The sequence below is a fragment of the Myodes glareolus genome, chromosome 24 (genome assembly GCF_982192425.1).
Source record: "Myodes glareolus chromosome 24, mMyoGla1.1, whole genome shotgun sequence".
In the NCBI taxonomy this organism is placed as follows: Eukaryota; Metazoa; Chordata; class Mammalia; order Rodentia; family Cricetidae; genus Myodes; species Myodes glareolus.
This window is the reverse complement of record NC_142049.1, coordinates 32458564-32479429: the sequence shown is the minus strand read 5'-3', so window position 1 is coordinate 32479429 and position 20866 is coordinate 32458564. Positions and strand designations below refer to the sequence as shown.

Here is a 20866-nt window from a genome sequence, read left to right as displayed (position 1 = left end):
TTCTGCCTTCCTTGCTCACGTGCTTCCTCCCTCTGCTTCTCATTTGGACCTAGGGAGTTAAGTCCAGTGTTCCAATATGTGTCTCTGTCTCTATCTCCATCCATCGCCAGATGAAGGTTCTGTGGTGACATGCAAAACATTCATCAGTATGGTTATGGGCCAAGGCCAGTTCAGACACCCTCTCCTCTGCTGCCCAGGGAACAATCTGGGGACCTCTCCTTGGACCTGGGAACCCCTCCAGAATCAAGTCTCCTGCAAACCCTAAAATGGCTCCCTTAGTTGAGATAAAAACTTCCCTGCTCCCATAACCATCCTTCCTCCCTCCCCTCCCATTCTCCCAAGCCATCCCCAATCCCCCCCTCCCCTCTCCCTAACCATCTCCCCTTACTTCCACCCCCCCACCCACTGTGCACCCAAGTTTGCCTGACAATCTTGTCTACTTCTAATATCCAGGAGGGTAACTATATTATTTTTTTCAGGTTCACCTTCTTATTTAGTTTCTCTAGGATCATGAATTATAGACTCAAAGACCTTTAACTATGGCTAGAATCCACTTATGAGTGAGTACATACCATATTCCTCTTTTTGGGTCTGGGTTACCTCACTCAGTAAAGCGTTTTCTATTTCCATCCATTTGCATGCAAAATTCAAGATGTCATTGTTCTTTACCGCTGAGTAAAACTCTAATGTATGTATGTTCCACACCTTCTTTAACCATTCTTCTAATGAGGGGCACCTAGGTTGTTTCCATGTTCTGGCTATTACAAATAGTGCAGCTATGAACATAGTTGAACAAATACTTTTGTAGTATGATAGGGCATCTCTTGGGTATATTCCCAAGAGTGGAATTGCTGAGTCCTGAGGGAGGTTGACTCCCAGTTTCCTGAGAAACCGCCACACTGATTTCCACATTGACTGCACAAGTTTGCATTCCCACCAACAATGGATGAGAGTTCCCCTCACTCCACATCCTCTCCAGCATAGGCTATCATTGGTGTTTTTGAGTTTAGCTGTTCTGACAGATGTAAGATGGTATCTCAGAGTTGTTTTGATTTTCATTTCCCTGATCGCTAAGGAGGTTGAGCATGACCTTAAGTGTCTTTTGGCCATTCGGAGTTCATCTGTTGTGAATTCTCTGTTCAGTTCAGTGCCCCATTTTTTAAGTGCTAATTTCAGTTGCATTTAAGCTTCAAATACTTTTAAACCTTGGAGCTAGAGAAGAAAGCTTTGGTGAGATCCTCTCTATTCTGTCATTGGTTATGATTTTTAGACCTCAATCCATACACATTGAGGGACAAAGTAGGCAGCTATATAGAAGATATTTTAATACACAGAGAAAAAAATGAATGGAAGGCACAAAGAGTTTCCATTTACTTCCCACACCCTTATTAGCATCCCCTGCCAATTGGTGAATGCTCATGGACACATTATAAAGACAGGGTTGTGAACTTTTCGGGTTTGAACAAATGAATAACATGCTTTTAACATTACAGCATCAAACAGAATGGTTCCACACCTAAAAATTCTCTCTGTTTGGCTCAGTTCGTTCCCCTCTTCTCAATTTAAAGTTCTTAATTACAAGGAAAAGGAGACAACAAGAAAAGGAGATGTAGCAAAACATAAAAAAAGTCAGTGCACATCAAAGAAGAAAGGAATTTAATGAACTAACAATGAATCATTAAATAATTACCTCCATGATATTTAAGAGGAGGAAAAAATGCACTAGAGAATCATATGGGTCATAGAAGATGAAGTGACCCTTGTTTGGGTTACATGAAAGCAATATTCATTTTCACGTATAGTAAGTGGTATTTAAATTGAGACTACAAGGTTAGTGGTGGCTCATGCCTTTAATCTCAGCAGTTGGGAGGCAATGGCAGTTGGATCTGTGTGAATTTGAGGCCAGCCTGGTCTACAGAGCAAGTTTCAGAAGAACCAGGGCTACACAGACAAAATCCTGTCTCGAAAAACAAAAATAAACTAATAAATAAATTGAGACTACAGGGAGAAAGTTTCATGCCTATGAGATTTCTGAAACTCCGGGAGTTCAGTATTGTGTTCTGCAGGTAAATGTGGTGGCTTGGATGAGAAATACTCCCCCATAGACTCAGGAATCTTAACACTTGGTCCCCAGTTTGGAGAGGTTCGGGAAGTGTGACCTTGTTAGAGGAAATATGGTAGTGAGCTTTGAGAGTTAATAGCCTTGCCCTACTTCCAGTTCTTTCTCAATTGCAGTTGAGATGTGATCTCTCAGCGTCCTGCTCCAGTTGTCACGTCCCTGCCACTAATTGCTGTGTCTCCCCTCCAGTGATGAGCTCATCACTCTGCAACTGCTAAGCCCAAATCATGAGTTGCCTTGGTCATGGTGTTTTATTAGAGTCATAGAAAAGTAACTAACTCTACAGAAGTTAGTATTAGGAAGTGAGTGGCTGCCTAAAGAGCCGGAACACACTGGTTTTTAAGAAAGATGCAAGAGTTTGGACCTTTGAACTAAAAACGTGGTTGCATACTGTCAGCAGAGTTCAAAGGGACACTCTGGTGGAAACCAGGAAACTGTTAGTGCTGAAAACAATGCAGACTGTGGAGGCCAAGCCCAAGGACTGCCAGAGGAGAACAACATTAACACTGGGGCTAGAGGTCATCCCTATGATATTTGGGCAAAAAAAAAATCTATTTGTGTTCTGCCTGTGTCCTGAGAACTTGCCTGAGGTTAAATTGAAGACTAATGGGCTCGTCTCTTTGGCAGAGGAAAATTCGGGATAACACAATATTGATTCCATGGGATGTTAGGAATAACACTTATGCAAGTCTACATTGAAAAAGAGCCAGTGAATAGAAAGAAATACAAAATTACAGTTTGGAGAGGGATAAAAAGCATTTCCTGATGCTTTGTGTTACAACTGGGACATGCTGGAAGAGAGGCTGTAATTGTTAAAGAAGAGGCCTGCCCTGCACTTGAACAAAGGGAAGAGTTCTCTTAGGGCAAGACTCTGCCAAGAATAAAGAGTTTTCTGCTCCTAGAAAACAACTGAATGAAGTAAACTGCTGCTAATGTGACTTGGGGAGTCCAGCTTTTGATGACAAACTGGCAGCTGAACTTGGCAGTGATGTCTATTTGATGTTGGTTTTAGAAGTTTGAAGAATGCAAGAGTGAAAGTTATAGATCCTTTCTTCATTGTTTCTGGGAGGTGCCAGGGCTAGGCAGCATGTGACAGGTGTCAATGTGTGAAGGTTCTGGGAGGTCAGGAGATTATGAAAAACCATTTCATAAAGCTGTGAGACTGAAGCCTGGATTTCAGTGGAGACTCGTGAGACATCTGCCATGAGCCCTGTGTGCAGGTGTGCAGGGAATGGCACAAGCCCAGGGTAGAGATTTGTGTTGCAGAAAAACTGAAGGGATGGAGTCATCTAAGCCCTGTCATAGCAGAGAAGGAGATGCAGGATTTACTATGTTCCCTGCTGGGTTTTGGTTTTGCTTTGGTTCAGTATATCTTCATTATTGTCCCCTCTTTCCTCCCATTTGGAATAAGGATATATATTGTGCACAACTGTATATTGGAAGTATGCAATTTGCTTTTTTATTTTATAGGGAAGTATAGTTAAGAAAATACCTCGAGTCTTAAAAGAGACTTTACACTCAGACTTTTGGACAGTGTAAAGACTGTGAAAGACTAATGGAACTTTTGAAGTTGGACTGATGCATTTTGTACTGTGGTATTAGCCTGTTGGGGCTAGGAGTGGAGTGTGGTGGTTGGGAATAAGAAATCTTCTCTCCACAGGCTTGGGCATTTGAACAGCTGGTCTTTGGTTGATGGTGCTGTTTGGGAAGTTAAGAGCCATGGCATTGCTGGAGGAAGCAGGTTCCTGGAGTGGAATTTGAGAGTTTCTTGGCCTCTACCCCCATCCAGTTCTTCCTCTCTGCTTCTTGTACTTGAGCTATGAATCCCAGCCTTCTGCTCCTGTTGCCATGCCTCCCACTTCCTGCCATGCTCCCCACCATAGCGGACTTCTAACACTCTAAAACTCTGAGCCCAAATGAACTCTTCCTTCTGTGAGCTGCCTTATTGTTTTATTACAGTGACAGAAAAATATGTCTGACTTTGTACATGTATGTTGGAGTTTTGAGTTTGCATCCCCATGACAGACAGCTCATGAAATGCTCTTGCCAACGGAGCCCTGTGGTGGTAAAGTTCTCCTGTAGACACTGTAGAATACATTGAATAATTGTGTGCTGTTCTGTCGCCCCTGATGTTCAGAATTAGGACTAGAGGTACACATAACAAGATCATATGTAAAAAAAAATAGATGAAGTGCAAACACTGAAAGGTCTGGAGAGATCAGTTAAGTTGCTCCTCCAGAGGACCTAGGTCCTGTTCTCAATATTGACAATCATCTGTAACCCCCATTCCAAAGGATCCAATGCCCTCTTCTGACCTCTGTGGGCACTACATGCTTATGGTATGTCAATGTATGCTAGCAAAACACTCATACACATAAAATGAAATGAGTCTTTAAAGAAAACATGAAATATCCCATTTGAATTGGAAATATTCAAGCATATTTTATCTTAAAACAAATATATTTCATAGCTATGAAAAAGTCCTGTAGACAGTGACTAAGCCAGTATCAGTGGGTGCCCCAGACTCTCTAGCTGTACTCTCAAATCTGTTTTCGCTAGACATAGGTATGTGCTATGAAAAGTAAACAGTAAACCTTCCCACTGGACGTGTCAAAATGTTGATGTCCAGATCTGGGACAGTAGATGGACAAAAGAACCTGTAACATCTTGTCGCCTCCTGTCAGCCACACTAGAATCAAAGCTCAGAAACCCATAGCCGACCTGAAGAGACTTCACTGGCCAAAAGGAGGACAATCTGAGCATCCATAAAAATGATAACTGCATTTATCGAGTAAATTTAAATGTATTGAGTATATTCACATCATGTACAAAAATTATGCTTTTTCTGTGTATAATGCTGGTGGGGATCGAACCTAAGACCTAACATATGCTGAACAAGTCCTCTGCCACTCAAAATGATACAAAAAAAAAAAAAGATGAGGAGGGGACAGGAGAGGGAGGAGGAGGGGAAAGGAGAAGGAAGAGAGGATAGGGAGGCAGAGAAAAAACAAGTTGGTGGAGGAAGCTAGCAATATTAGTCCACCAATGGATTGACATGAAACAGCACAGCATCTACCCTGGGTTTCCTGCTTGGTGTCCATCGCATAGGGTGGACCAGTAGATAGAGGAAGTTTCTCTTTAGTAATTCTATTCAGCAAAGAGACTGGGGAGATGGCTCAGTCAGTAAAGCATCTGCTGCACCACACAACCATGAAGACCTGAGTCTGTATCCTTAGCATCCAGGTGACAATACAAGTGTGGCAGTGTGCCTCTGCAACCCCAGCACTGGAGGAGGTAGGGCAGGGGCAGAGCCTTAAAGTTGGTGGCGGCCATTATGGCTGAGTAATTGGACTCAAGGTTCACAGCGATACTATCAAAAAATAAGGCCAAGAGCCATCCAGGCAGGATGATACCCACAGTCTACCCAGGCCTCAACATAAATGCGCTCTTATTCAAAAACACACACATACCATCGAGCTAATACATGAAGAAGGAATGGCAGAATCACAGGCTCTGTGTACAAGCATGAACCTGAGGAACAGATTCCAGGTGAGGCAATGACTGCTCCCAAGTTAGGGTCCCTTACAGGAATTCAGGCCGCTAATAGGAAGAGACAGCACATACCCAAATTGAGTGTGTGTGTGACAGAGTCTTTGTAAGCAGGTGCTAACTGATAGGAAGGGAAAAGTTCACAGGACACATTAAGAACGATCAGAAAAACTCAGAGTGAGAAAACTCTAGGAAATACAATCAGGTTTTTTTTTTTTAGAAAAAAAAAGAAAGAAAAAAAAGATGGTACAAAATTTACAGGTTAAAATAAGTCAAACCAATTACAACCTTCCACTCATTCTTGAATCCTGGTTCAAACAGGTGGGAAAATAATTATAACACTGGAAATCACTGGGAATTTGCCCACTCTGAATATTTTTAATTATTAGTCTCTTAATTAATGTTCAGGTGAAAGCCCCACCCCAGCCCCTAGCATCCATATATCCAAAGAGTCTGGAATGTTCCAGTGGAAGTTCCACTCCAAACCCCTCCCAATCTCTCTCTAAACCCTGCTGCACCTGCGTCTCAGAAAACCCACCAAACAATGACTCCTCCCCTAGAGATGCTCAAGACCACTCCTACATGGTATTTAAACTGCCTGCCCCACAGAAAACAGACATGTGGTTTACTGGTCCTTGTGTTTTATCTCCTCTCTGGGGGACTGGAAAGCTATCTGGAGGCATGATATCCATTAAACCTGGACTTTTTCTAATTCAGTTTGATTTGATCTGATTTGGATTATTGCATCAGGCGGAGAGGCTTATCGGGGTACAGAAAATTTTCAATTAGCATACAACGTAATGGGTTTCCGTACAGTATCTCCATGCCACTTTTTTTCATTGATCCTCCTCTCTTCCCCACCCCCACCCCACCCCCCGTCTGCTACTCCCTCCTCCCAGTAGCCCCAATTGCACATATATTATTCTTTTCAACCTCTCTCACTTAAGACCTCTTTCTACCCTCTCCTGGTCCCATTTATACCTTATAACACACACAGACACACACACACACACACACGTCAGATCTGTATATGAGAGAATGCATGTGATATTTGTCTTTCTGAGTCTGAATTACTTTGACAAGTATAATGATCTCCAGTTGCACAGATTTTCTTACAAATGTCATGATTTTATTTTTCTTAAGACTCCTTGAAATCCCACTGTGAGTAGGCATCACATTTTCTTTATTTATCCATATGTTAGTAGATATCTAGGCTGATTTCTCTTCCTAGTTTTAATGAGCAGTGAAGTAATAAGTATGAATAATAGGCAAGTATCTGTGATAGGACCTAAGGCCTCGAGGTGTGTTCCCAGGACTGGTACAGCTGAATCCCATGGCAGTACCAGTTGTAATGATTTGAGAAGCCTCAACACAAATTTCCATAGTGGCTGTACCACTTTACAGTCCCAACAGTGGCTAAGGACTCCCCTTTCCCCACCTCCTCTCCAGCATTTATCATGACTTGTTTTTTTTTTTATGACAACCCGTGTAACTGGGGTGAGATGGAACCTCTAAGTATTTTTAATTTGCATTTCCCTGGTGGCTAAAGATATTGAACATTTTTGAAAATATTTATTTGAGCCACTTGTGCTTTTTGCTTTTGAAGACAGTTCTCTCCACTCATTAGCCCATTGATTGATTGGAAGATTCAGGAATTTTGACGATTAAATCTGAAGTTCTTTATATATTCATTATATTAACAACATGTCTGAAGTATAGTCATCAAAGAGTTCTTTCCATTCCATGGCTGTCTCACTCTGCTGATAGTTTTTTAACCTTTGGTGTCGTGTGATTCCATTTGTTAATGATCTTGAGATCATTCCCCGTGCAGTTGTGGTCTGTGGGGGAGGGCTTGCTGTGCCTTTCTCGTGTATCTTCCCTGTTTCCTCTGGCAGCTTCAGCATTTCAGATCTTTGATCTGTTTTGAATTTGGTTTTGTGCAAGTGAGAGATAGGGATATAGTTTATTCCTGCACATGAGTACATAATTCTCCCAGCACATTTGAAGATTCTCTTTTTCTAGTGTATATTTTTGATACTTTTGTCAAAAAGTAGGTAGCTATAACTATGTGGATTTATTTCTAGACCTTCTATTCTCTTTTACCGTTTTGTGCCAGAACCAAGGCTGTCTTTGTGACTGTTGTCCTGTAACATAATTTACTGCCAGGTATTACGATACCCCTAGCACATTTTCTAATTAGGATTTCTTTGATTTTAAGGGACCTTCTATATTTTCATATGAATTTTAGTACTTTTTAGTTCCTTGAAGAATGTTGTAGAAATTTTGATGGAACTGGATTGACGTGTACTATTTTTGATAATATTGCCATTTCTTTGTGGAAAATGTATTTATTTTGAAATGATTTAAATTTGGAAATAGAAAACATGTTAGAAGAGGAAAAAGAAAGAAAAATACAAAGTATATAGGCAAATTTTTACTTCCTGAACTTCTCACACCCTCACTGTTCTCTACTTTCTAAGATGAGAAAGTATTCAGCCACCACCATAATATTATTTATTGAGAAGTGTCATCAGCTTTGTAAGGAAGCCCGTAAGTCCCATGGTAGCAAATCCTATTTCTGTGACCACAGGACTTTTTTGGGATTCTTTTCTATCAGATCTGGTGCATCTCTTAACCAGCCAAATTGTGTCCTTTACAAAGTGCAGATGTTGCTCAACAACTGCATTTCCTGAACAAAGAGTACTTGCAGGATGGCTGTTTGAGAGGCAATATTGTCATTTTACTACATGGGCTTTGCTAATCCATGAGCATGGAAAGTCTTTGCATTGTCTAGTATATCATTCAATTTATTTTTTAAAGTCTCAAAGTTTCATTGTGGAGGTTGTTCACCTTCTTGGTAGATTTATTGGAATTGTTTGAAACTCTTGTGAAGGAGATATTTTTCCTAATTTCTATCTTGGCAAACTTTTTGTTGCTGATTGGAAAATCTACCTATATTTTATGTAGACTTTATATCTAGCTCCTTTACAGAATATACTTATCTGAAGAGCTTTTTGGCATTCCTAGAACCCCATAGCATGGTGAGTAGATACCCTTGTCTCAACCCAGCCTTCAGAAGTACTCTGTTTTCCCTCTTTTAGTAAATTTTGGCCAGAGGACTGTCATGTGTAGCTTTTATTGTGTTGATATATGTTCTTTCTATATCTTGTTTATTAAGGATATTTATCATGAAGGCATGTTAAACACTGAGAAATACTTCTGTATGTAATTTCTGTTCTTAGGTCTCTTTATGTAATATCTTATGTTTGTTGATTTGCCTCTGTTGAACCACTTTCTCATTCCTAGGATGAAGCCAATTTGATCGTTGTATATAATCTTCCTAATGGCTTTTTAATTAAGTTTGCAAGTAGTTATTGAGAATCTCTGCGTCTATGTTAGTTAATCAGCTGAATTGGTCTGTAGTTTTCTCTTCCTGCTGTGTTTTCCTCTGGGTTTGGTATCGGGTAACACCAGCTCTGTAGACCGAGTTTGGTAGTATTCCTTTTTTTTTTTTTTAACTTTTATTCTTCTCTCATGCATAACATACTAACCAAAGTTTCCCCTCCTTCCACTCTTCCCAGTCCCTTCCCCTACCTTCCTTCTCCCCCAGATCCCTCGTCAAATAAATAAATAAATAAATAAATAAATAAATAAATAAATAAATAAAGAGCAGACCTCCCAAGTAATATCCACCAACATGGCCTAACAAGATACAGAAAGACTGGGCACTAACACTCATATCAAGGTTGGATAATGAACCCATTAGGAGAAAAGGGGTTCCAAAAGCAGGCAAAAGAGTCAAAGACACCCCCCACACACACACTTTCATTGTTGGTAATCCTACAAGAACACCCAGTTACACAACCATAAGGTATAAGAAGAGGATCTCACGAAAACCCATACAGGGTCTCTGTCGCTTCAGTTTCTGTGAGCCCCTATGAGTCCTGCTTAATCAATTCTGTGGGTCATGTTCTTGTGATGTCTTTGCCTCCCCTAACACCTATAATCCTTCTTCCCCCTCTTCTGTGGAGTTCCCCAAACTCTGCCTAATGTTTAGCTGTAAGTCTCTGCATCTGCTTCCATCAGTTGCTGGATGATGCCCCTCTGGTGCTAATTGGGCTAGGCACTGATCTGTGAGCATAGCAGAATATGATTTGGAATAATTTCATTTACTTTGTTTTTGCCAGTTGTGTTTGATTCTATACCAGGTCTCCAGACTGTCCTGCTTCTGGTTCCTGACCATTCAGACAATGTCAGGTGTGGGTTCCCTCTCGTGGCATGGGCCTCAAGTTGGACTGGTCATGGGTTGGCCACTTCCACGAGTTCTGCTCCACCATTTTCCCAGTCCATCTTGTAGACAGGACAGAGTGTAGGTTGGCAGTTTGGTGACTGAGTTGATGCCCCAGTTCCACTGCTAAGAACCTTGCCTGGTTGTAGAAAATGGCCAGTTCAGGCTTGATCCAGTCTTAATGGATTATATGTGTTAAAGAAGTGTCCATTTCTTCTAGATTGTCCATTTTCTTGGAATATATTTTCAAAGTATTCTCTAATAGCATCTGGATTTCATCAGAGCAACAACTCCCTTTTTGGCTCTGATTTTATTACTTTGTGTTTTCTTTCTCTTTCTTTTGGTTAGTGAACCTAAGATTTGCCAATCATAATTACAGCCTTCTAAATATCTCTTTAGTGGATTCTGTGAGTTGTTCTTTTAATCTATGTTTTATAATTTCTGCCTTAATCTTTATTTCTTGATATCTACTGCTTTGAGTTTGGCTTCTCTTACTTTTCTAGGCTCTTGAGTAACATCATTAGGTCATTTATTTGAGATCTATCTGATTTTGTTAATGTGATCATTTATGGCTATAAAACTTATTCTTAGAATTCTTTGAGCTGTGTCCACATGTTCTGGTAAGTTATGATGTCATTTTCCCACCCTCTAAATATTAATTACCCTGAAGAATTATTGTTAATTTCTAAGTGGCTTGATAGTATTGTGGTTATATTTCAGAGTCTTATAGAGAATAATTGCCTACATGTAGACAAAATAATGTTACAAGGGGTTTTTTTTCCAGAATGATGTGGAAAGGGAAATTGTTGAAAGTATGGAAGAAATAATATTAGCTATAAATTGATTATTGTAATGACTGAGTGGCTAATATATATTTATCATATATTCTTTTATTATTGATTTTTATTGAGCTCTACATTTTTCTCTGTTCCCCTCCCTGCCTCTCCCCTCCCTCTTCAACCCTCCCCCCAAAGTCCCCATGCTCCCAATTTATTTGGGAGATCTTGTCTTTTTCTACTTCCCATGTAGATTAGATCTATGTAAGTCTCTCTTAGTGTCCTCATTGTTGTCTAAGTTCTCTGGGATTGTGATTTGTAGGCTGATTTTCTTTGCTTTATGTTTAAAAACCACCTATGAGACCTTAGTCATCAGAGAAATGCAAACCAAAACAACTCTGAGATTCCATCTTACACCTGTAAGAATGGCCAAGATCAAAAACACTGATGACAATTTATGCTGGAGAGGTTGTGGGGAAAAGGGAAAACTTCTGCATTGCTGATGGGAATGCAAGCTGGTACAACCCCTTTGGATGTCAGTGTGGCGATTTCTTAGAAAATTAGGAAACAACCTTCCTCAAGACCCAGTAATACCACTTTTGGGTGTATAGCCAAAGGATGCTCAGTCGTGCCACAAGGACATGTGCTCAACTATGTTCATAGCAGCTTTGTTTGTCATAGCCAGAACCTGGAAACAACCTAAATGCCCCTCGATTGAAGAATGGATAAGGAAAATGTGGTACATTTACACAATGGAGTACTCCTCAGCAGAAAAAAATAACGACATCTTGAATTTTGCAGGAAAATGGATGGAGCTACAAAGCATCTTGAGTGAGGGAGCCCAGACACAGAAAGACAATTATCATATATTCTTTTGTCTATTTTTATACGTACTAAATTTTTCATTGAAAAATATCTTACTTACATTTAGTATGTGTTTGTGTGTGTGCATCTATTTATGTGGGCATATATGTGGGCTCTATGAGATATATGTGGGGAGGTCAGAGGAGTAGGGGTCAGAGGAATAGTGTGTGTAGGGGAAGGGGAGTCAGTTCCCTCCTTATACTATGTGATTCCCAGGGACCAAACTCAAGTTGTCAGTTTTGGCTGCATGCACCTTGACCTGCTGAACCATCTCACTGGTTCCAGAAAAAATACTTTAAAAGTATATACATCGATGTTTTCTATCTAAATCCAAAAGTATAGGAATCTAACTAGACCTGTAGTTCCCACATTTGCTAGTGCTCAGGAGGTTGCAACAGGATAATACCAAGTTGAAAGGCAGCCTAGGATGCATCCTGAGACTTTGTGAACAACACATAGAATCTACTAAGGAGTTCTTTGAAAGACTGTAAGTATGATTAACAAATCTTAGGTACGCTAACCAAAAGAAAGAGAAAGAAAATAAAAAGTAATAAAATCAGACTCAGAAATAAACCACAAAAGGAGGAAGAGGAGGAGGAAGGACAAGGGGAAGTGAGGGAAGGAAGGGACACAATAGTCCAGGAATTGGAGGATTGAAAAGCCATTGATATTATTCTTCCTAGTTTTCCAAGACACAGTTTCTCTGTGTGGTCTTGACTGTCCTGGAACTTGCTCTGTAGACCAGGCTGGCCTCAAACTCACAGAGATTCTCATGCTCCCACCTCCCAACTGCTGGGATTAAAGGTGTATGCCACTACCACCCAACTATTTACAATTTTAGTGTTCCAATTTGTTGTTAATCCACCCTGTTCTGTGTTCTAAGAGCCAGCGGTCCATGGATCTAAAGCTCTGCCTCTCTCCATCCTGTCTGCTCTGATGTACAGGTGGAAGGGGCTCAGAGTGCACACATGTGCCTCCTTCTCAACCTTGGAGCTGCCTGTCTTTGTTTATAGAGTTCTCTGCAGTCCCTGCTTCCAGTCATTTTAGAAAATGAACTTTATCAAAGAAAAGATGAAAAAGGCCAAGTGGCCAAGTTGGAAAATCTGCATCCTGGGAACCAGATATTGCTATAGCCACTTTTGTTTAATTATCATGCAGCCCTGACTATTTTCAGTCATCTCCCCAGGCTCTTTGCCTGTTCCTTCTGCCTTGCTGCTTCACCTCCCTCCTCACCCAGGCCTTTTAATGTAAGTTTTGTGGATGCATTGCGTTGTTGCAGCTGCAATTACTCAAAGATCAATATGTGTCCCTAGCTGTAGCACATGGAAACTTGCTTTAAGATTGATTGTGCACATTGGGCACTTTGTTAACCTCATATCCTTTCATTCCAAGGCTTTCCCAATTTTCCTCTGAACTAAGACCCACGAGTGCTTTATCTCACTAATGTGACATACACATAAGCCAGTGTCACTGAACTTATCTCAAGTCACAGGGATGAAGGAGGCAGATGGTCTGAAGAGAGGAATGCTGGCATCTGAGCTGAGGTGCCATATATATCCCGAGTGTTATCTGTGCATCTGTGAGCCTCTCACCAGAATGGGCTTCTCCATTGCAGGGTAGAATGGATTGAAGCATGTGTGCCTCTTTTTGATATGTTACTCTTCATAGTAGGGATTTGTGCATATATAAGATAGAACAAAGATCCTCAATACTAGACAGCTGTGTGTTTCAAATCTATGTCACTAATGGTAACAATGGAGTGTGTTCATGAAACATCATTTTCTTTCATCCTTTCAGCTATTTTGAGAGGCAGGGATGTTCTTGGCATCATTTTTCAAATCAAGAGAACAGGATTCCACTGGTTATTCACTGTCCAAATCAGGGAGTTAGGATACAGTGGAGGTTCACACATGGTAAGCCACTAGCCCCCAGCCTGTGCTCTACCAAGGGCCTTTTCCTGACCCCGAGACTAGCCTGCACTCCAGACCTGTGCTACCCTAGCCCTTCATGCCTTTAATTAAAATTAAAAGCAAGTAATTAATTAAAGTTTTTATATTCATGTACAAGGCTGTCTCTCCATAAAGGTAGTTTAAAAGATCTGCGTTGTACATGGGTAAGGAATGTTTATATAGTTCAGGAGTAGAGGGTTTCAAAATGGGGGGGGGGAGATAGAAGACAAATAGGTAGGGATATAGAAACAGAACCTATAACAAGTTGTCCATAGCAACCTCTTAAAGCAAAGATATGGTTCCAAGGTGGTCATAACAAGGTAGTCATAACAATGGTCATAAGTCCAATTATACAGCTGCTAATTACCACCAAGATGTAAGTGCCACCATTGCACCATTGCAGGAGAGCCCGCTTGTTTGTCCTGGCTTCCCAGAATCAAAATAACCACACAGAAATTATATTAATTAAATCATTGCTTGGCACATTAACTCTAGCTTCTTATTGGCTAACTCTTACATCTTAATTTAACCCATGTATATCACAATGAGGTGGTGCCTACCAGCAAAGTTTCAGCATGTCTAGCTCTGATGGCGGCAGATCCATGGCATTCCTGGACTCTGCCTTCTTACTCCCAGAATTCTGTTTAGTTTTTCCCACCTAGCTCTGTTCCCCTACAGCTCTGCTATAGTCCCAAAGCAGCTCCTTTATTAACCAATGAAAGTAACACATAGACAGAAGGACCTCCTACACCATTTTCCCATTTCTGTTTAAACAAAAAGGAAGGCTTTAACTTTAACATAACTAAGGAAAATTATAACTAGAAGTTTTTCAACTCCAGAAGGATATAATATTACCTAAGTAAACAGGAAGTACATTGTAATCAACTTTCAAAATTCTAGAATTGACAGAGACTTCAAGCTGCCTGGACAGTCACCCTAAGTTTTTCTGAACCATTGGAGCATCCATCTTCAGCCTACAGGCCCATAGTATTCGGCAGACTTTTCAATGAATCAGGAAATTTCAAAGACAGTTCAGTCACTTTCTTCTGTATCCTGCAGAATGTCTCACAGACTCCTTCATGAAGCAGAAACCCTGAAGGATCATCTCACCTTTAGGCAAGTTCAGCAGTCATTTCTCTGTGAATCTTGCATGTCCAGTTCATCTAACAAACTCCATAAGGAGCCTCTTCAATGCCCATATTCCTTTTGAAGTAGATTGGTACTGCCAGGAGCATATATGTCTCACTGTCATGAAAAGTCCTAAATTTTTTAAACATTTTAAATGTCATATTCTGAAGGTCTCTGAAATATTTGAAGAAGACCTAACTAACTGAAATATATCTATATCTATCTAGAAAACTAACATGACTACAAACTTGACTATTATAGATGATTATCTATTCACCTATATTTTTAAATTATATATTACACTTTTAAATGAGCTACACAAACACAATACCTTAATCAAGGTCAGAAATACATATACATATAACAAAATTGACCTTAAATTCGTATCAATAAACCAAGATCCATACCAATGCAAATTATATTGCACCTTTAGGGATATCATAATGTGCTGGTCATTGTTGGTGTTCATAGGCATTGTAGCTGGGTATGACTATTGTTTTCTTTTTCCTCCTTACACATCACCTTCCTGCACTGTGAAAACTAATCCTCAAGAAAGAGGCTGGCAGGTCAGATCCAACTCAGTCCTCCAAATCTTGCAACTGAAGTTCATAGTGTTTCAAATTCTGACAGTCTATAATTTACATGAACTTTGATGAACTTATGCTAAGTGAAATAGCTAATCATAAAAAGATAAATACTGTGAGATTTTATGTATAAGAGTATATAGTCTAATTCATAGAAGCAGGAAGTAAAATGGAGGTTGCCAGGTTCTAAGGGGAGTAGCAATAGGGATCCAGTGTCTAGTGGGGCCAGTTTCCATTGAGAAAGACAAAATGTTCCGGAGGTGAAAGTGACATTAGTGAACTGTGTGGTTGAAACGGTAGTTCAGATTACATGTATTGACCCCGAAGTTAATAGCAAGGTTTAGAATGAGTCCGTCCCATGATTATGATCCCAGGTGCTTGCCAAGAGGAAGTTGAGACCATCCTCTCTTGCCAGGCTCCACTTTGAGCTGGTGATCAACTGGCCAGGAAGCACCCATGGCAGCCAGGAAGCAAAGGACCTACCTCTAGCAACTCTCCCCTACCTTGAATGCAGCTGCTTTTGTTGAAGAGTAAAGCACAGGAGAGGAGATAACATGCCCTTGTGCTCTCATTTGTCCCCAGGTGGCAGTGACAGAAGAGGTGACTCTTGCGGCTGAAGCTGCGGTGCTTGAGGCGGAGGAAGGAGTCTCCTAACTGGTGCCACATACATCAGGTCAAACCATTTCTTCGTTTTTAGCCACACCAACCAAATCTTACTCCAAAGTAGGAGCCAGATGCAGATAGGACATTACAAATGGCTAGCTCTGAAATTATGACCTCCTGCCTGAGACCTCGGTCCCCACATCCTGGCATTAGGGATTTTTACCTTCCCTTCCCACAGCAGTTAACACCCTGTCGTTGCCAGCCAAATAAGGCCAGTGTGCCTTGCTCCAAAGATACAAAATCTGCTCACTGAGAACTCCCATCCTCTGATTATCAGAGAAGGAGGAGCAAAAGGTATTCATCAACACCATGCAGTGTGTAAAATTAAACATGTACTTGATGGTATAAAATTGTGCAGCATCTGTCCTGGCATCAGTGAACTTCCCATAGAGGCCCACATGGTGATCACTTTAATTCTGTGGACTTCATGGTCTCTGCTACTCAACTCATGTGCTGGTGACTGACTTCCAATAACATTTTATGTATAAAACAGATAGAGGGCCACATTTGATCAGTCATCTACGTGATGCTAGATGCATCTATTTCTTATCACCCTTCTCCGAGAATACAAGTGGCTCCGAAACTGGTTTCTCCAGGTGACAAACTCACCAGCTGTTTCAGGCATCTTGTCCCTCGGCCTGCAGCTGACATCTGACATCCTGTGAATACAGTGGGGTTGTCGCTGTGAAAGTGGAAACTCATGGAGGCAGCAGATATTTTAGCAGTCACCATGAGTAAGTATGGAGTTCCAGTCAGCCAGGACTGAACTTGGAGTCTCTCTAATAGCCAATAGATTAGACGTCAGCATGTTGGGAGACACAGCACAGATCCCAGTGTCCCATCTCACTCACAGTGCTGCAGAGGACTGATGCCTTAGGTTGGCTTTAATGATGTAGCAGCTTGCGTGTAAAGGAAGGGAAATATTCAAAAACGAACTCAGAACTGTATAACGGAGGTGGTAAGGATTTCTTCTGGCATCTGGGACTCTGAGGGGTGTGTGTGTGTGTGTGTGCATGCACGCATGTACACTCGTGTGCATGCATGTGTGTGCATGCACATTCCCTCTGGTCCATTGCATGGTGAGGTGCCCTTCTCTTGTCTCCTGCAGATGGATGGTCTCTAGCCTGCTTCCAAACCCGCCCTCGGCTGAGTGCTGGGCAGCACTTCTACATGATCCTATGACGCTTGATATGGACGCAGTCCTGTCAGACTTTGTTCGGTCCACGGGGGCAGAACCTGGTCTGGCCAGAGACCTGCTGGAAGGTATGTGGACCTCATTGTTCCCAAACTACCCATTCAGGCTTGGACAGAAGATAAGGGGTCCTCACTGCCTGGCAATGGTGTCACTCAGACGGCGTTTGGCCACTTTTGAAGTAAAACAAAGTGTTAATGTTGAGGATGGACTTTTTCTCCTCTGCTTGTCATTATTTAGGATAGGACATGGGTCACCAGCTGTAAATGTGCACAGATAAGGAAGATGACACGGGTGAATGCTTCCAGAGAGTGAGTCCCGCTGATCACTTTTAAGGACAATATACTACTACAATGAAGTGGAAGTTTTAGAACATTCAAGAATATACTTTCCATGGAGATTTTCCCTTCGTATCTTTGTCTTAACTGAGACACAAATATCTTAGGCCAAAGTTATCATTAAAGAAACCTTCTAATATAGCCAGGAAATCAAAATGCACCTTTGGGCTTTTCAGGTAGAACTCTTGAGACATGGAAAGTATGTGCCTGGCGTATATGGCCTATTTCTGGGGCTCTCTTCACCCATGCTCATCACAGACTGGAGTTAACCTTGGCTTTTTTCCTCCCGAGTGATGATGCTGGTGAAGCAAGGACAAGTGATAAGCTGACCACTGCTGCTCAGACTTGGGCATGAGGAGGAATGGCTTGTGTTTCAGAACTGACCTGCCTCAGATCACTGTTTGTGGAGTTGGGAACCTTTGAGCATTACAAGCCACAGTGATTCCCAAGGTCACTAGAGAAAACTGACTTACTAGACATTTTCATAACCAGGGGTAGTTCCTGAACGTTGGAAGCTCTTGTTGGGGTGCCAAGGAAATTCTAATGCATGGTCTGAACAGGAGATGGGAGCAGGGGAACAGGGAAGAACAGGGAAGGCTGTCATGGGTGAACTGGGGATGAGACTGGCGTGTCTGTGTGTGTGTGTGTGTGTGTGTGTGTGTGTGTGTGTGTGTGTACATTTGTGAATTCTAATTATAGGAGAAGATGTCATAATTTTTTCGGGTTGGGGCATAAGAAGATTAGAAGTTTATACTCATGTATGAACCTCTCAATTTTAAATGAAATCAAAACAAATGGAAACAAGGAACAGAGGGAGAAGAGTAAATACTTTTTCAAGAGGTATGTCTTGAAAAAATATACATGTGTGTATGTGTATATATCCTTAAGATTTTAACAAGGCTGATTATATTGCCTCTGAATAGGGAGTTTTACTTCTTTCCCAATCAGCTCACTATGATTTCCATAAAAGGTTGAGTGAAGATATGTAAGGTGCCCCTAATTCAGAGAAGGTGGCCAGACATTCACCCTTAAGCAGAGAACAGACTTCATGCTTTTGTATATGCTCTTGGTCCAGCAGAGGACACACAGAATTTACAGAAAACTTTGTCCAGAATCGATGCTGGGTTCTTTCCGATGGACTTTCTGTATCCATGAACAACATAGCAGTTTCTCCCCTTCACTGTTTGCCTCTGCAACTGCACCACCTGCCCTCCCGTGATACTCAGCCTTCCAGCAGTTACTCTATGCCTGTTCTTCTGCAGCATGTCTCTCCCCTCTGTTTCTGGGATTTAGATGATGTCCTGTTACAACCTTTGCTGCCGCCTACGGGCTCCTCTGGCTCTGTTAATTGCCTTGCTCCAGCTTGTTTTCTGCACATTGTTTGAGCTAAATCTCTGCTAATGATATCTTTATAATCTTTATATATTTAACAGTCCTTCCGTCCTTTTGTCAATTCCACACAGGTTGTGGTCAACTGAAATAAGGGAGCCTCCTTAATAAAATGTCAAAACAAAAGGAGAGAGGGGCGGGGGAGAAATGTCACCCTCAGATTTGCCTGTAGGCAAGGTTGTGGGAAACCTTCTTGATTATTGGCGTGGAGGAGTCCAGACCACTGTGGGCAGTACTGTCCCTGGGCAGGTAGTCCTGGTACATATTAGAAAACAAGCTAAGCTGATGGAAACAGATCAGAGCCGCAGCCAAACACTGGGCGGAGTTCAAGGAATCCTGCAGAAGAGGGGGAGAAAGGATTGTAGGAGCTAGAGCGGTCAAGGACACCACAAGAAAACCCACAGAATCACCTAACCTGGGCTCACAGGGACTCACAGAGGATGAGCTGACAACCATGGAGCCTGCATGGAACTGCCCTAGGCACTCTGCATAGTTGTTACAACTGTATACCTTGATCTTTTTGTGGGACTCCTAACAGTGGGAACAGGGGCTATCTCTGGTTCTTTTACTGGCTTTTGGACCCTTTTCCTCATACCAGGTCCCCTTGTCCAGATTTAATACATGTGCAGGTGCTTAGTCTTACTGCAACTTGAAATGCCTTGTTTTGTTGATTTCCATGGGAGACTTATTCTTTCCTAAACAGAGAGGGAGAAGGAGTGGATTGGGGGTGGGAACAGAGGCAGGGTTGGGGAGAGGGACTTGGAGGAGAGGAGCGAGGGGAAACTTCAACAGGGATGTAAAATAACATAGTAAATTATTTTAAAAAAAGGGAGAAAAGGAAATCTGAGTGAGCCATAAGGAGCAAGTCAGTAAGCAGCACACCTCCTTGGGCTCTGCTTGGGTTCCCGCCCTGACTCCCCTTGATGGACTGTTATGTGGAAGTCTAGCACAAGCTGCCTTTCATCATGGTCTTCACCATAGGGAAGGAGGCTCTCCAAACAGAGCTAGTGATAATTCCCTGGTTTCCCCTTCCCTTTCTTTGTAGAATGACTTGGGATTCGGGACGCAGAATAAGAAATTTTGGGGATAAAAAGGTGAAGCGTTTCCACATTTCTTAATACTGCAAAGACCTTTTCTGTGTCAGTCCAGAGGCGGGGGGCTTCCCAGCAAGGAACACCCATTTCTAGTTGAGACTACACTGTGTTCTTGTGAAAACCATTGAAGAAAAAGGACAAAGCTACTCCCAGTTTTGTGGGAAATTGTAGTGTAGCCATCTCCTTCATCTGCCCAGGCTCGTTTGCTTTGACTTTGGCTTCTTGTTTATATTTATTTACAGATTGACAAATAAAGTTATATGTGTGTATAATGTATAGCATAATGTTTGCAATACAAATAGGCATACATCCATACATACATCCATACATACATACACCATACATACATACACCGTACACATACACACACACACACACACACACACACACACATACACACCTCGTGGCATCATGGCATGTCTAAATCTAAATCTGTACATCACTTATACAAGGATCATTTTGTGTTGATAACACTTAAGCATCCACTCTCAGCATTTGTTTACAGAATAAAACATGTCTTCACTAGCTTTACCCACTAAACTATACCATGAATCTCTAAAATGTGGTCTCCTGCTTTACCATAACTCTATCTTTCGGCCAGCACCTCCTCCCCCAAGATTTAGTGAGCTTCCTTCTGATTGCCATATCACTACCCTTGTAAGTTCTACTTTTTTTTCAGTTCTTTGAGTTTTTAGAGTCTCTTATAATGTTTTCATCATATTCACACACCCCTAGATCTTTCTAGACCCACCCTTACTTTAGCAAATTAGTTTTATCTTTTTTAAGCAATTTAAGATGAACTCGTGCAGTCCAAAATATTCTTGGATGTGTGATCTTCCACTGGACTGTGGTCAACTTCCCAGGGACCACACTCCTAGAGAAAACTGACCCTTCTTTTTCCAGCAGACAGTTTCTGGTCGCTCTGTTTCTGTT

General features: G+C 41.5%; 1 protein-coding gene across 3 annotated transcripts in view; it reads left to right on the top strand.

Annotated features, from left to right (window-relative positions):
* Otud7a (OTU deubiquitinase 7A) overlaps positions 1 to 20866 on the top strand; it is a 298648-nt gene that overhangs the window by 163764 nt on the left and 114018 nt on the right. For 2 of the 3 annotated variants that reach the window (XM_085682680.2, XM_085682678.2), the window contains exons 3-4: positions 15840 to 15930; positions 17029 to 17183. The exons of the other annotated variant lie outside the window; for it this stretch is intronic. In XM_085682680.2, coding sequence (XP_085538806.1) covers positions 17033 to 17183 — 151 coding nt within the window. In that variant the 5' untranslated portion in view covers positions 15840 to 15930; positions 17029 to 17032. The remainder of the gene's footprint in view (positions 1 to 15839; positions 15931 to 17028; positions 17184 to 20866) is intronic. 3 annotated transcript variants of the gene reach the window in all.